The sequence below is a fragment of the Branchiostoma belcheri genome, unplaced genomic scaffold, assembly GCF_001625305.1.
Source record: "Branchiostoma belcheri isolate BF01 breed outbred unplaced genomic scaffold, Haploidv18h27 scaffold164, whole genome shotgun sequence".
NCBI classification, from domain to species: domain Eukaryota; kingdom Metazoa; phylum Chordata; class Leptocardii; order Amphioxiformes; family Branchiostomatidae; genus Branchiostoma; species Branchiostoma belcheri.
In genome coordinates this window covers 361,800-376,042 of record NW_017803091.1, presented here as the reverse complement: position 1 = coordinate 376,042, position 14,243 = coordinate 361,800, and the positions used below count along the sequence as shown (strand labels likewise).

The following is a 14,243-nucleotide window of genomic DNA, read 5'->3' as shown; positions in this document are numbered from 1 at the left end:
TCATTGTCATCATCAGTAATCAACATGATTGAAAATGATGTGGTCACCATGGGCAGGTATCAGGCCTTGAGTGGATCCAACTCCGTGGTTGAACTGGCCAGGTGGTCACCTTGGACAGGTTGCTTTATGCTTGTGTCAATGGGGAAATTTTTTGGGACTGACAAAAAGCCACCATGGACAGATGGCCTGCTTGAAGAGGTGGTCTCCTCGGCAGGTTTGACTGTATATGAGTAAGTGCTGATGAAGCTGTTCAACCTCATTCCCCATAGATACATGTACATGATATGCAAATTGGGGCATAATTTGGGAGATCAAAATAATTGAATCTATAATATCTTAACCTGCTGATAATGTTAAAGGTAGATGATCGGAATGCAACGTGTGGTTTTGTTCATGTGTACAATGTACATGACTGTATGTTTGCACATGAGTGCGTGTGTGGTCTGTTTTTGTGTGTGTGGTGAGTGTATGTGTAGTTAATTTATGTACATTGTATGTGTAACTTGTACATGTATGTGTGTTCTATTTGTGTAATAACTTTGCATGTGTGTGTGCGTACATGTGTATGTCTGCGTGCACACAAGTGTTTGTACATGCAAGTGACTGAGTGACTGTGTATTTCATGTGTGTCAGGATGTGTGTATACTAAATACATTGTAATACTGAGCTTAAAACCTGAGCCCCTTACTCGTATCTTTGCAGTTAAATATAGATCTGTCACAGCTAAGAGGCATATTATTGTCTTAATTACACATATCACTTACACATAAGACTTGTCTAATAATAAACTCTGACAGTAACGTAACATTACACTATTGTACAATATAGAACAACACATTACAACAGAACAACACATTACAGCACCAGCCATCATTCTATATTATGACAGTTCTGATATTCAGGTTTGTAGACAGTCCAATCTTACCCCTCTCTTCCATGGAAAACCAAAACATCTGGATTGTCTCACTAACATGTAATACTATAATAATATTTTTCCCTCCCTTGAAACCTCAGTCTCCTGTAGCTTATTGTCAGGATAGCTATAATTGTGCATCATTACATATTAGGTGTGTTCCAAACACATATCCTGCCTCCCACATTTTGCATATTTAGTATGTTTTAAATTAGTTTTGTAAGAATTAAAAGTAATCATAGTAGTACAGCCAGTATACAATATTGAACAAGAGAAAAGCCATGGGGAAAACAACCCTTGAAGTCTCATCTATGATAGAAGCCTTGTCTTTTCCTTCCTCCTTCTCCTTGTTCTTAGACTTCTCCAGTTTGTTGTTGTTGAGGACAAAAAATGACAACTTGCTGAGGTTAGTTGGGAGGGGGGAGGCAGTCTGGTCCTTCTCAGAGTTGTCTACCTTCGCTGCATGGTAGGCAGGCTTGCCGGCTAAGTTGGACTTGTTTTCAAGCCGAGGCAGACCTTCAGTCGGTGAAACAGCAGGCTTGGCCTTCGCTTTGGTTAGCTGAGAAAGACAGAATGGCTTAAAACAATCCAGTATGCCTGGCGAGTGCAGGGAGAGACAAACAGACAAAATACCAAACGACAGCAAGTAATAAGTTCAAACACTGGGTGATGAGGGTCCAATAGAACCTTTAAATTGATTTATTACCTTTATCGAGATCGTTCCGAAGGTTATGTGTTAGTTACACCACATATAAGGGTTGGTGATTATTTTGACTCATTATAAAATGTTGAGTTGTTCATATGATATTTGGTAGGTAGGTTAGGGTTGGGATGACAAAGGTCAATTATGGGTAATCTAGCAGCTTTGTATGGTACTGCAGCGAGGTGGTATTGCAGTGGGGTGGTACACCAGGGATGTGTGCCCACATATCGTAAATGGTAGTTTGTAGTAACTAAAGTTTTGTAGTTGTATTACTGCCATACATTGTACCTCGTACGATTGGTGAGCAATAAAGTTCATTCATATCATGGGCCAAAAGAAATTATAGAAAACAATTATAGAAAGCACAATTATAGAAAACACAATTTTATTATAGAAAACACAACAAATGATGAAGGTATGAGATCTTTGACCTCTACTTGAATAACAAGTTCATGTAAAGTAAATGTAGGACTGTGAACATGGAGGATTGATTTCAGAACTAATTTGTCTTAAGCTGGAGGAAATGCTTGAAGTGAGTTTGGCCTACCTTTGCTTTATTTGCATTGTTCATGAGATAGTTGACAACAGCGTACTCAATCAACGCAAGAAAGACGAACGCCTGACATGCCAGGACCCAAACATCAATGGCCCTGACATATGACACCTGCAACAAAAGAACATATTCTTGGTCATGTTAACTTTATACTGCATCAGTCAACTTTCAAACAGCCTTCGTTCAACTTGATAGATGATTCTTAAGAAACACACACATTTGCACCATCTTCCATGAATGCATGATCATTACAAATCATCTGAAGAGAAATTAACAATCTTTTTAGTGGTACAGTGCTGATCTGGTGGCCTGAGTAATCATGATGAGGAGGTGAGTACTTACATGTGGCATCCCCACTACCCTGGTAGCCTGAGTGACCATGGTGAGGAGGTGATTACTTACATGTGGCATCCCCACTACCCTGGTAGCCTGAGTGACCATGGTGAGGAGGTGAGTACTTACATGTGGCATCCCCACTACCCTGGTAGCCTGAGTGACCATTGTGAGCACAGTGGTAATCCCTAATGCCACGCGGGCTGGCACAGCTGCTCGGTTGATCCAGAATGCCACCCACGACAGGCACACGATTGTAACACACGGGATGAAAAGCTCGAAGAGATGAGAAGAGAGAAGGCGCCGGAAGGACAGTGTGATCTCCAGGCTGGTGTAGGTGTTGGCTGTGGCTGGTGGAAAAGAGGAGAAGTGACATCATGAGTTTACTACTGACTGCAACAGATCACAACACTACAAACTGCAGCAGGATAGTAGATAATACTGCAGGTAGAGGATACTGTAATAGGGTACAATGGATAATAACATGGGTACAGGATTGTACTTGTAACTGGTTATGGATTGTAGCAGAATAATTGAAATTTTCTCCACTTCGAGGACAAACGATTCAATATGAGGATGATGGTATCAAGTGGACACACTCAGCTAGTCATCATGGGTGTCCCAAACAAAACATGTATACGTATTACTAAGTTAAGCTTTTCTGGAACAGAAGATATTTGTTGATTGCAAAACCATTGATCTGCTGTTACATCATTATTGCTTCTGCAGATTTTAGATCATCATCTTTGTCATCATGTGATTTATAGTGGTGACAAACTTGGCAAGGTGGTCTAAAGACTTGTGGTTATTATCATAAGGGTTGTTGACTCAGAATTCAAAGGCTCTGGGTTCGAATCCCTGACAGGCATTGTTGTGTCCTTCATGGTAAAGGCATTTTACACCTAGTTCTTCACTTGACAGGTGTAAATGAGTACCTAGCTTTGGTAAGGGATGTAATCTCAGATAGGACATAAAGCCAGAGGTCCCATGTTAAACTTAAAGGAGAGCCTGTGACACCACTCTTATCCAAAAGAGCAGGAGACCTTAATTCCTAGGTTGAGTGGTTCAAACCTTACAGTCTGATCTCAGGTTTCACATCTTGGAGAGGTGATAGTCACCTGTTACTAGTATGTCAATCCTTCCACAAATGTGGTAAATATTGATAAGTAAACCATCCAAAAGTTAAAAATACTTACCATTGGCAGACACTAAGCTACAGATAGCGGTGCGGCGCTTGCATGACCCCACATAGTTCTGACATGCCTCATCATCCTTCGTCTCCAGACCACACATCCACGGCTGGTAGGTACATTCTGTCGAAAAGTAGCTACAGTCCTTTCCTAAGAGATAATATTTCAGTATTTATCTCTATGAAAAATTGACATTTTTTTTGGTGTGTCTGTGTGTGTGTGACTGTGCTTCTGCATGGTCATTATGTTAAGTAAGACTGTCTCAGAGTAAGAATGGCATTATTCACTTCTACATCTGCTAGTGCTCGCTGTTTCTACACTCAGTCTGGTGTTTTCCATTACATGACCTCCTTGACAGCTACCAGGTAATGTTTTCCCTTGCATAATAAAGAAGGGGATTGCAAAAGCAGATTGCTAACATGAGATGTTGCATCAGTAGTTGTGTAGGCAAATGGAGCCATTGTTCATGACAGATTTAATCCATTTAGTTGATGAAAAATGGTGGATGCTGTCTAAAAGCTACTCTAGCTGAACTGTTTTGTTGTGTGTAACCCTTCATATTCTATGTAACTATAATCTCTACGTATGTCTAAAATACCAGGATTGACTTCTTACAATGTTCACATAATGCTACCATCATCCTCAATTATTTTTTGTCATTTAGAAGATCACCAAAAGACTACGTACATTTCTACTAAGATCACAAACCCCACTCATTATGCAGAATGTGGGACTATTCATTATCCACTGCCATCAAAGGAGAAGTCAAACCCCATGATAGCTAAGCGTAGTAGTAGAAGTATAACTTTTTCCAGACAGTTGTTGTCTGTCTTCTATTATTGTATTACACTGAGTAGTATACTTGATTGTAAAAGCAATTAGCCTCCGCGCATGATTTTGCAAATAAAGTTTCATTATATGTAATAAAGCTTTGGTAGCACCACTCTACTATTGCATGTACATGTACCTTCAGCCGTATCAAGAAAGGAGTTTGCAAAGCTTCTTATCTGGACACTGTAGATCTGGAACTGGGAATGGACAGAAGGAAGATCTGTGGTCAGCGGGGCTGATGCTGTCCACTCAAAATTTGGTTCCAGTCGCAGATGTACACCGTTATCTGTGACATAGAAAAAGACTTAGTGTAAAGCCCTTCTGTCATATATTACATGTATGTTGAAAAGAAAATGTAAGTGTAACGGAGCTGCCCCCATCATTATCAGGTATTCGTACTTGATCCAAACACTCAGTGCTAAGTTCTACTATTGCTGCTACCATTTTCTAAAGCCTACATGTGTGGTCATAATACTTCACTTAGTCTACTTATCTATAAATACTGTACTAATTATCCAATACTGAACATATTACATATATCCAATACTTCTGAATAAGCCACCTCAAAGTGCACTACACTGTAGCCATTATACCGAGAAAAGTTGACATTGCACTGCACTTGCACACATGAAACTTTGAACTGGATAATTTATATAGCTTAGTATCCATTTGTTTCAGTCCTTGGGTATTAGCCTTCAACGACTATTTACATATCACATGTGTATATCGTTCATCGGTCACTGTCATAAACTTTAATCTACTTAAACCTCCCGTGATGTCCTCCTAGCAGGTGGGTGTTTTAATACTGGGTTTTGTATTTTAATGACAATGGAAATGCACTTGCCGGTCGCAAAAAAAACGCATTAACAATTCTACGAAACCACAACTAGCCCACTCGCTCAGAGGCCTGTACAGGAGGCTACAATGTGGCTAGAGACTGCTCAACAGTGAGGTGACAGGTTCTCTTACATGCGTGTATTTGGAAAGTACAGTCCTGCCTGTCCATTGGATATGACTGCAGACTCATGGCGCATTTGATTCTCCCCTCATAACTACAGAGAAACAAACTCAACATGTTAGAACGACCCTTCACACAGATTAGCTGCATGCTGATTATGTTAGGAAGCTGGTTGTTTTCAGACATAAGGCCATGTTGATTTAATTATATGGATGACATCCTCCGGGAGCCCCAAAACTGATGCGCGCGTGCGAATAAAAAAAAAATTTTGCAAAAAAAAAAGTTCTTTTAATTATGAAATCTACGTGGTCATGAGGGTTGAGCAAATGGCACAGAATTTGGTTTGGCGAATAATCTAGTCTTCAAGTTCATTTCTTGACAATTTCGTCTTTTTTCGTTTGATTTTGGCATTCTACGACATTGGTATGGTTTTTATTAATTTTTTTGGTAACTTATGGTATATTTTTGCTCATTTTGCAACTGTTTTGTACGATTTACAGTATGGTTGAAAACTTTTTTTTTTTTGGAAACGGCCGAAAATTCATGCGCGCGCGGATGTCATCCATATAATCAAATCAACATGGCCTAAGGGTATTCATGCCCACTTGGTTTGAAATAGCACACGTCCATTCCAGTTGGGTGTATGTACTAATGTGGTACCGGTAATATCAATATTCAATGAAAGCATTTTGTGTGCATTTAAAAATAGGCTGGTGAAATTTTTTATGTCCAACAAGTATCTTCCGAAATCTACACTCACCACAATAATAGTGGTCTTTCTGAACCGTGAAAAAAAGTAATAGATGTTCTTTAGTCCGAAGCATGTGTATTACCCGAGGCATGTGTATTACGAAAGGAGAATATATATGTGAATTACATGTATGTACCTTTTCTTGTAAGCGATTTTTCCATCTGGGAAGATCCATGTAGTGATGGTGTTGTCATCCATGTCGTTACCACTGTCACTCTCACTTAGTACTTCCGTTTCCTGACCAAAGCGGATGTCCGGCGTCCAGAGGTATCTGATGGGGATGGGTGCCAGACCCATGGTCAGTCCGGCCAGTCGGGGGTCTGTCCACTCCAGGGTCATGTCAAATCTTGCTTCAAATTTCTGACCAAGAAGAAAAGTGATTGGACACAATCATATTGGCGGGAAAGTGTCGCTGTAAAAGTCGCTTGAACATCACGACAACACGACGAGTATAATACTCACTGTGACAACTTCTCATACGGTGACGAAACTCACATTGTCTGACGTACTACAAATATATGTGGTTCACCCAGTGTTGACGTCACACTTCAAAGAAGCCACGTGACAAGCTTCACTGGGTCAGTCTACTGAGGAAGACCAGAGTGACTGGTCGAAAGCTCTAGGTGAGAGAACGTTTTGTGTCTGATCGAAAGTTTTAACTTAAAACGTGTGGTTCACTTGTATGATGGTGCCCGTCCTTGGTGCTGAAATGGTTATCGTGAAGGCCCCACAGAGGAATATTTACAAAGGACTTAGGCTGGGCTACTCTTCGTCGTTTTGGTATGTAGGTAGAATAAGTAATACTTAACATAATTAGATTACATTATGCAAATCGCATAATTCAGGATCTAATTTGCATAATCAATGAGGAAATGCTATAAATCTGCTGTGTCCCCATATAGGACGATTCATACTTATATTGACACCATATCTTCACCAGACTATTGTAAATTTTTTCTCATTTTTCGTGGAAATAGGATAGTCATAACAAACTCGTAGTACGTACTACGAATTTTGGATGGTACATTTTTAGATAGCCTGAGTACGTACTACGAATTTTGGATGGTAGATAGCCTGAGTTTCTTATGACTATCCTATTTAATTTGCACGAAAAATGAGAAACATTTACAATAGTCTGGTGAGGTTATGGTGTCGTGAAACTCTTGTTTTGTAAGTTGTGTGTGATGTTTACCGATAGTCCCGTCATGCTGACTAAATTCCACCTACCATGGAGGTCTCCGACAGGGAGCCGATATCACTGAGTCGCACTCCGCATGACACGCCTGTCCAGCGTTCTGTCAGGGCATGAGAGTAACAATGCCTCTGATTTCTCATCACAAGTAATTATAACAAACTATGAATTAGTTAAGTTGCCAAAATATTGGTTGGTATCGAAAACAAGGACATGAAAATGACACAGACGTTACACGGAGGCTGTCATTCGATGGTTTGCTAACTATTCTGGCGTGAGATTTCGTCTACTAGCGAATGTCTGTCTACTGTTTTTCAGCTACCCATTGGAGTCTACTAGAGATTACTGGAAGTATTCAGTAATCGTTACTATATATAAAGGACTTTGTTATTTTCTGTGTGAAGTCCTTAAATGACGTTTTTATCCGTCCCTTTACTACAGCTCACGGTTTGAAATTCTTTGTGTCCAAGACATTTCCTACTTACTCATCAGTACATCTTCTTGCTGATTGGCTGTTGGGATAATGTGATCAAACGTACGACAATCAAACAGATACAGGATTGCATGGGAAGGTAATCTCCAAGCAAATACAGGGTGGCATGTAATGCATGGGGAATAGGGAAATTTGGAATGAGGAGAAATAGGTGAAATGTGCTGCATTTGCTCCTGAGCAAATATTGGTCTTTCCAGTTAAATGAGAAATTTTGTCGAAAAGCTAATCTTTATTGCCACTGACAATATATTACAGGTTTCGCGCAGGCTTAGTACGTTCTGCCGACGTGCTGCATCGTAGTCGTCATAATGACGTCATGACCCTCTTGTCATTTATATTTGAACATCCATTAGCCTATTATCCTCAACTAACCCCTAGAAAATGAATCTATAATTGCGTATGGCTGTTAGATAGTTACCATCGTCATTTGGTCGGACAGTTTTGCTGTAGTTCCCCGGAAGTCGGTCTCCTGTCCGGAAGGCTTGCCACGTCTCCCAGTCAGACAGACTCCCGCCGGAATACCTTAGACATGAGATTTTTTAATTTTTTTTTTATATTCCAACATGTAATCACAAGACGTGGTGACGGCACACTCAAGTTTTTTCAACTTATATTAATCCCGCCACCAGCAGAGGGGACAATACAATATTCATTTTTTCACCTGAGCGAAGTGAGGAAAGTCGTGTAAAGTGTCTTTCCCAAGGGCACAAGATCGGTGACATGTCAGGACTCGAACCCGGGACCTCTTGGTTCTGAGTCGAGCACTCTGCCGCTACGCCACACGACCCCACGAAATGAGATCACCGCAATGACCACCGTTCGTACCAATGTTACCAATGTCTTGTTTGACACTTCTAATTAGATCGCTTGTGCTGGTAGACCTCTTTTTACTTAACCAGTGGCAGTACGCATAACAATGGACAAAATAGGTTCGGATGCACCCATATCCGGGCGCTATCTTGTCATGTACGTGCATACACGGGGGATGTGACTGGGATCCCTTATGCTGAGGTCACATTTCCAAACCGGGGCCCGGCCGGGCAGCTTTCGGGAACGAAAAGTACGATATAAAAGTCAACAAAACACAGAACGTTTTTGATGATAATCATGTGCACTATATCTATATGCTCTTCATATGGATTGTATACTATTCACACTGCGTAATCACTGGATCATCCTTAATGAGTTATGGAGCAGTGCCGGAGTCGCGCGATGAAAACAAGTCCCTTCATATCCACTTATTATTATCAGGGTGGGGTGTGGGGGGGAATCAAAAGTGCCTGCTGTGTTCAAGCTGGCTTCAACCTTCCTCCCGCTCACTGCTTCAGGGACCTGTCTCCACCGCACTCCCCGGAGGGCGGATGTTTCCAGTAAATGCACAGAGTGAATGGGCTATCAGCCCCTTATATGGGGTGTGATGATGTCATTGGCGGATTGATCCAATAATTAAGCAGTGAGAAAAGTATACTATTCACACTGCGTAATCACTGGATCATCCTTAATGAGTTATGGAGCAGTGCCTACGTCGCTCCTCTCTTCCGTCTATCCCATCTCATATCCACCTTTTCCTGTCACCTCTTTACTCAAAACCCCATACTCATTCCCACACTAATACCTCCTTTATACCACAAGGCGTATTCTCCTTTAAACAGACCGTCTCAAATATCCTATGTCAGACATGAGGCGATAGATCCCGTTGTACCGTTCATCTTTCTTTCGACCGAATGGACTGAGGCCAATCTCTTTCTTCAGGATCTTAATATTCCCAAATGTTGTGCGCTGTCTGACAAAGATGCATTTGCTATTAGTTGGTTCCCATAATACTACTTCGCATGCCATCGGCTCGGCCTGAGTGTTCCCCGTAGTTTCCATGGAGCCCAGTACTTCTTATCCTTATCTTATCCGACCGACCGTGGAGTCTCTATAAGAACCTGAATTCCTCCCATGATTCTCCCGTACCACGTTCAGCGCTCTCCTTAACATTCGAGTACCTAAGCACTTTCGTGTGCTAATCTCGCGACCATACATCAGTACATACCCGACCATAGCTGTGAAAAATCTTCCTTGAGTGTTGGAGTCGTATACCCTCTCCATTCTACGCAAAACTTTCCAGATATGCGTCTGTTTCACAATGATATCTCGAGCTGCTGAAACGATTCACTTTCCTTCTTCAAATTACCCCAAACTGTGCACCCTCTAGAACAACCACCTCGTTGTCTTCCAAATCGGAAGGTATTGGTTTATCTTTACCGTGCACTGCAGGTCAATCCTCTAACGCAGATGGAAGAGTAATACGAGTCCTTCTGATATGTCAGGAGGCTCTAGGTCACCCGCATAGTCTACCCCCACTCTTGTTGTTAACTCTCTTTGGAGCAAACCCAACTGCTCCCTTTTCTCGTTGATGATACTTTCAATACGATAACAGGAAAGTATCATCATATCGCTCTGCGGCACACTTGCCGATATTTGAAAGGACTTGATGTTTCCTGGGCCCTGACCCCGGTCTATGCCCACAAGGTGCTACGTATACCCTTGACGACACCTGCATATATACCTTCACCGCCTACCCCACATTGAAACCAAACTGCGGGTTTCCCTGACTACCATACTGGTTTGCCTTCGCAAGTAGTGTCGGGTTACAATCCTTACAAACCACCCTAACTTAATCATTCTTCTACCCTCTGTTTTGGCCGCATGACTCGGAGAGATAGCACACCCCTTGAACATTTTTCTTTCTCTAAGCTTCAGTTTCCACCGGAACTTCAGGAAAGCGTTACCCATTGCAAAGGGGTTGCCTGGAACCTTTGTCCCCCCCGTAACACATAGCTGACCACCGAAACCTCCTCAAAATTGCTCGGGAATTGCTCCGTGAGGGAGACATGACCACTTAAAATCTTTCTCGTACAAGCCTTTCGTCCAACCTATTTTCCTAACCTAAAGTATCTATACCTCCCCATTCTTAATCTGCCCCACGTGCTTGATTCAAGCTTGGAGCTCTTGATCGCAATTTGAGTACAACAGTCGCTTTTCCCTGCCTAAACCTGTGATTATCACCCCGAAAAGAAGACTACTTCGATTGAGTCCTTTCTGATCCTCTGCCCATGTACATATGTACACCTCTCTCGCCGATCTTTCCTTTGTCACGTGGAACTTGTACGAGTGATCACCGAGGCCAGGATTTCCGGTCTCACGGTACCAGACCCATAGATTACCTTCTGAAAAGATTTTGCTTCAACCTCGTCTTTGTCCACCCACGTCCTTTCACACGATGAATGACTCGTTCTTCAGCTGTTTGAGATGTTCTCACTTTATACTAGATTCGAGCGCCACCGTTTTCTTCTCTACACTCCCTGGGTCTCGAATGCATATTTTCACCTACTGACAGCAAACAAAAGTGACTGCGGGTCGTTCATTTCCACTTGAGCACTTAATGACTCCTTGTTAGCTTTGGAACAATCCTCCAAGTCAATGATTGGCGACTCCTTCTTTGCTCTATTACCGTAGAGTCGACGTTGACCAATGGCCTTGTTACATTCCCCATGACCTTTGACACGGCTCGGCTTCCTTTAATAACGCCCTGTCCCGATCTGATAATTCTCTATCCGGTCGCCAGGAATATCACCAGTAAAATTCACTGAGAACTAGTTCACTGGGAACTTCAACCTTCCCAATCCGTCACAGTTTACAGATGTAGCATCGTTGCATACTCCCTTATCTAACCGTAGTTCCCGTACCTTGTTACCATGTATTATCCAAGACACTCGGTGCACTTTATTCTCGAAATCAGCGGCTGCAAGGGAAACCCACTGCACCAATTTATTCTGTCACCTTTATTAAACCACCCTTTGGTCGTGCCATTTCCACCCTAAAACAATCCCCTCACTAATTCCCGTTAAAATACGGTGTGGGAGACGGGCGCATCTGAGAATGGCGTTGCTGGTCACTTAACTTGCCTCTCTATGAGTGCTTGGACTAGCATGTGTCAACCACTCCCTTGAGGAAATTCAGCAAAATTACACCTGCACGACTTAACTTCTATAAAGCTTGCCGTGTGCACGTGCCTTCATACTCGGTCACCCTTCGGTGTGTGCTCGCACTAACAGGTGCTAACGAAATTTCAATCATCTAGAGCTCGCTCGAACCACTACATAGTGGACATCGTCTAAGTGACTCTAACCAACATCGACCCGCCTTAAGACCTGCATGAAGTTCATATCCTGCGTGTTTCCTCTCAAGTGGCCACATCTCCTACTACTTACACTGACGTGCACTATCCCGGGTTCTGAACCCCTCGTGAAGTGTGTTACCAATCTGTGTCCCCAGTCTATGTTCGTGCTGAACGTGTTAAAGAATACCAACTGGTCATGAGACAATGATGACCATTACGCACACAAACGTAATCTTTGTAATGGTCGAGAGATGCGTTGACGCTCATCTGTCCCCCAGTAAGCCTGTACGTTACACTGCCTCCACGTTACCCAACCACGCACACTGGCGAACACAACATGCCCGACACGTATTCTTTCAGGCTCGCCGTATGAACATCCCCGTTAACACGAGGTGCGGGTCACTTCACCTAAGACTAAGATGAACACAACCTGTCCGACATAAAACACGCAGCGCTCGTCATGTACGCTACCGCCCAACTATCCACGTTGTAAATTAAGATTGTCTCTAAACTAGGCGAGACCTATGATATTGATCTAGCCCTTCCGGCTAAATATGGCTAGCCATACAACCTAATCCCCAGCCTTATCTTGGTGCCTTTCTAGGTGCTACCTATCACTCCGAGGAGGACCTCGTTGCACGACTTGGCTCTTATAATACTCCACATGTGTATTATCGCTCAACTGTCCACCGTCAACAAGTTGTGCCAGACGCACGAGTAAAACTCGACTGCCATAAGGTGTCCGTTGTAACACCTGCGTCTCTCATTCTGTCTCTCGCCCCAAACATCCGCGAGTGGTCGGCATTCATGTGATCAGATAATTGACCAAGGGCCACGTCAAGCATGACGTCCTGACGTAACTTCTGTAACATTCGCCATGCGTTGCTGCCCGACTGCCCAGTAACTACCAGTACTGTTCAAGCAAACGTGCCGAAGAAAACCTAAAGGGCAACGGCGAAAACGTGCGCAACGATGACACTTACACCACTCGTCATAAGCGTTGCCGCTCACCAGCCCTAAATGAACAAGTGTCTACCCGAAACGTGCGAAAGACCGGTGCCACTTCATCAATAACCTCGAGGACCACAACATGTCCAATGTCATACCATATCTGTCATCTTGCGTGCTACTGTTCTGCCAGCCAGTGTTCTCAGACCACTACACTGCGCACATCATGTACGAGGTGGGACCTTCACTGCTCTTTGTGTGTTGCCGCTCATCGACCGCTTATCCAGCGTTTGCATAACCGCTGCCAAGGATCCTAACCCGGGGACAACGATGCACCCAGCGTGCCAAACGTATAAGTCCCACCGCTCGTCGTGTTGACGCTTGTCGTATCCACCACCCGTGTGTGTACACCCAAGAAACGTGCCAAAGCCCACTCGTGTAGGCACAACGCCAAATATCCCATGCACGACGTCGCGACGTAAGTCTATGTGTGTTATCACTTGACTGTTCGCCCACGAGTGTACGCCCAACACCGTGCCAGAGACGACTCAGACAGGGACAGTGATAAAACCGCGAGCACGACGTAAAGACTACAACGTAACGCTCGTCATGCGTGTTACTACTTGACCGTCCCTTCATGAATATACGCACCAAGCCGCGCCAAAGACCACTCAAACAGGGACAGTGACACGCCACATGCACGACGTAAAGACCACAACGTAACGCTCGTCAAGCGTGTTATCACTTTACTATCCATTCGTGAATGTACGCACCAATCCGTGTCAGAGACCCCTCAAACAGGGACAGTGACAAACACCATATATACGACTTAAAGGTCACACCGCTTGCCATGTGTGTTACCGCTCGACCATCCTCACCCGAGTGAACGCCCAAACCGGGCCAAAGAACACTCAAGCAGGGACGGTGACGAACACAACATGCACGACGAAAAGATCACACCGCTCGCCATGTGTGTTACCGCTCGACTGCCCCTACCCGAGTGTACCAAATAACACTCAAACAGGGACAGTGAAGAACACAACATGCACGACGAAAGGTCACACCGCTCGTGATGTATGTTGCCGCTCGACTGCCCTACCCGAGTGTACCAAAGAACACTCACTCAGGGACAGTGACGAACACAACATGCACGACGGAAAGATCACACCGCTCGTGATGTGTGTTACCGCTCGACTGCCCCTACCCGAAT

General features: G+C 43.5%; 1 protein-coding gene across 1 annotated transcript in view; it reads right to left on the bottom strand.

The window, feature by feature from the left end:
- Positions 1-1,139: 1,139 nt before the first annotated feature.
- The window catches only part of LOC109466358 (glycine receptor subunit alpha-2-like), a 16,628-nt gene continuing 3,524 nt past the window's right edge, over positions 1,140-14,243 (bottom strand). Inside the window, exons 3-10 of the mRNA XM_019764070.1 lie at positions 8,336-8,439; positions 7,460-7,527; positions 6,369-6,592; positions 5,493-5,575; positions 4,660-4,809; positions 2,632-2,852; positions 2,164-2,280; positions 1,140-1,490 (exon numbers count right to left, since the gene is read on the bottom strand). Coding sequence (XP_019619629.1) covers positions 1,140-1,490; positions 2,164-2,280; positions 2,632-2,852; positions 4,660-4,809; positions 5,493-5,575; positions 6,369-6,592; positions 7,460-7,527; positions 8,336-8,439 — 1,318 coding nt within the window. The remainder of the gene's footprint in view (positions 1,491-2,163; positions 2,281-2,631; positions 2,853-4,659; positions 4,810-5,492; positions 5,576-6,368; positions 6,593-7,459; positions 7,528-8,335; positions 8,440-14,243) is intronic.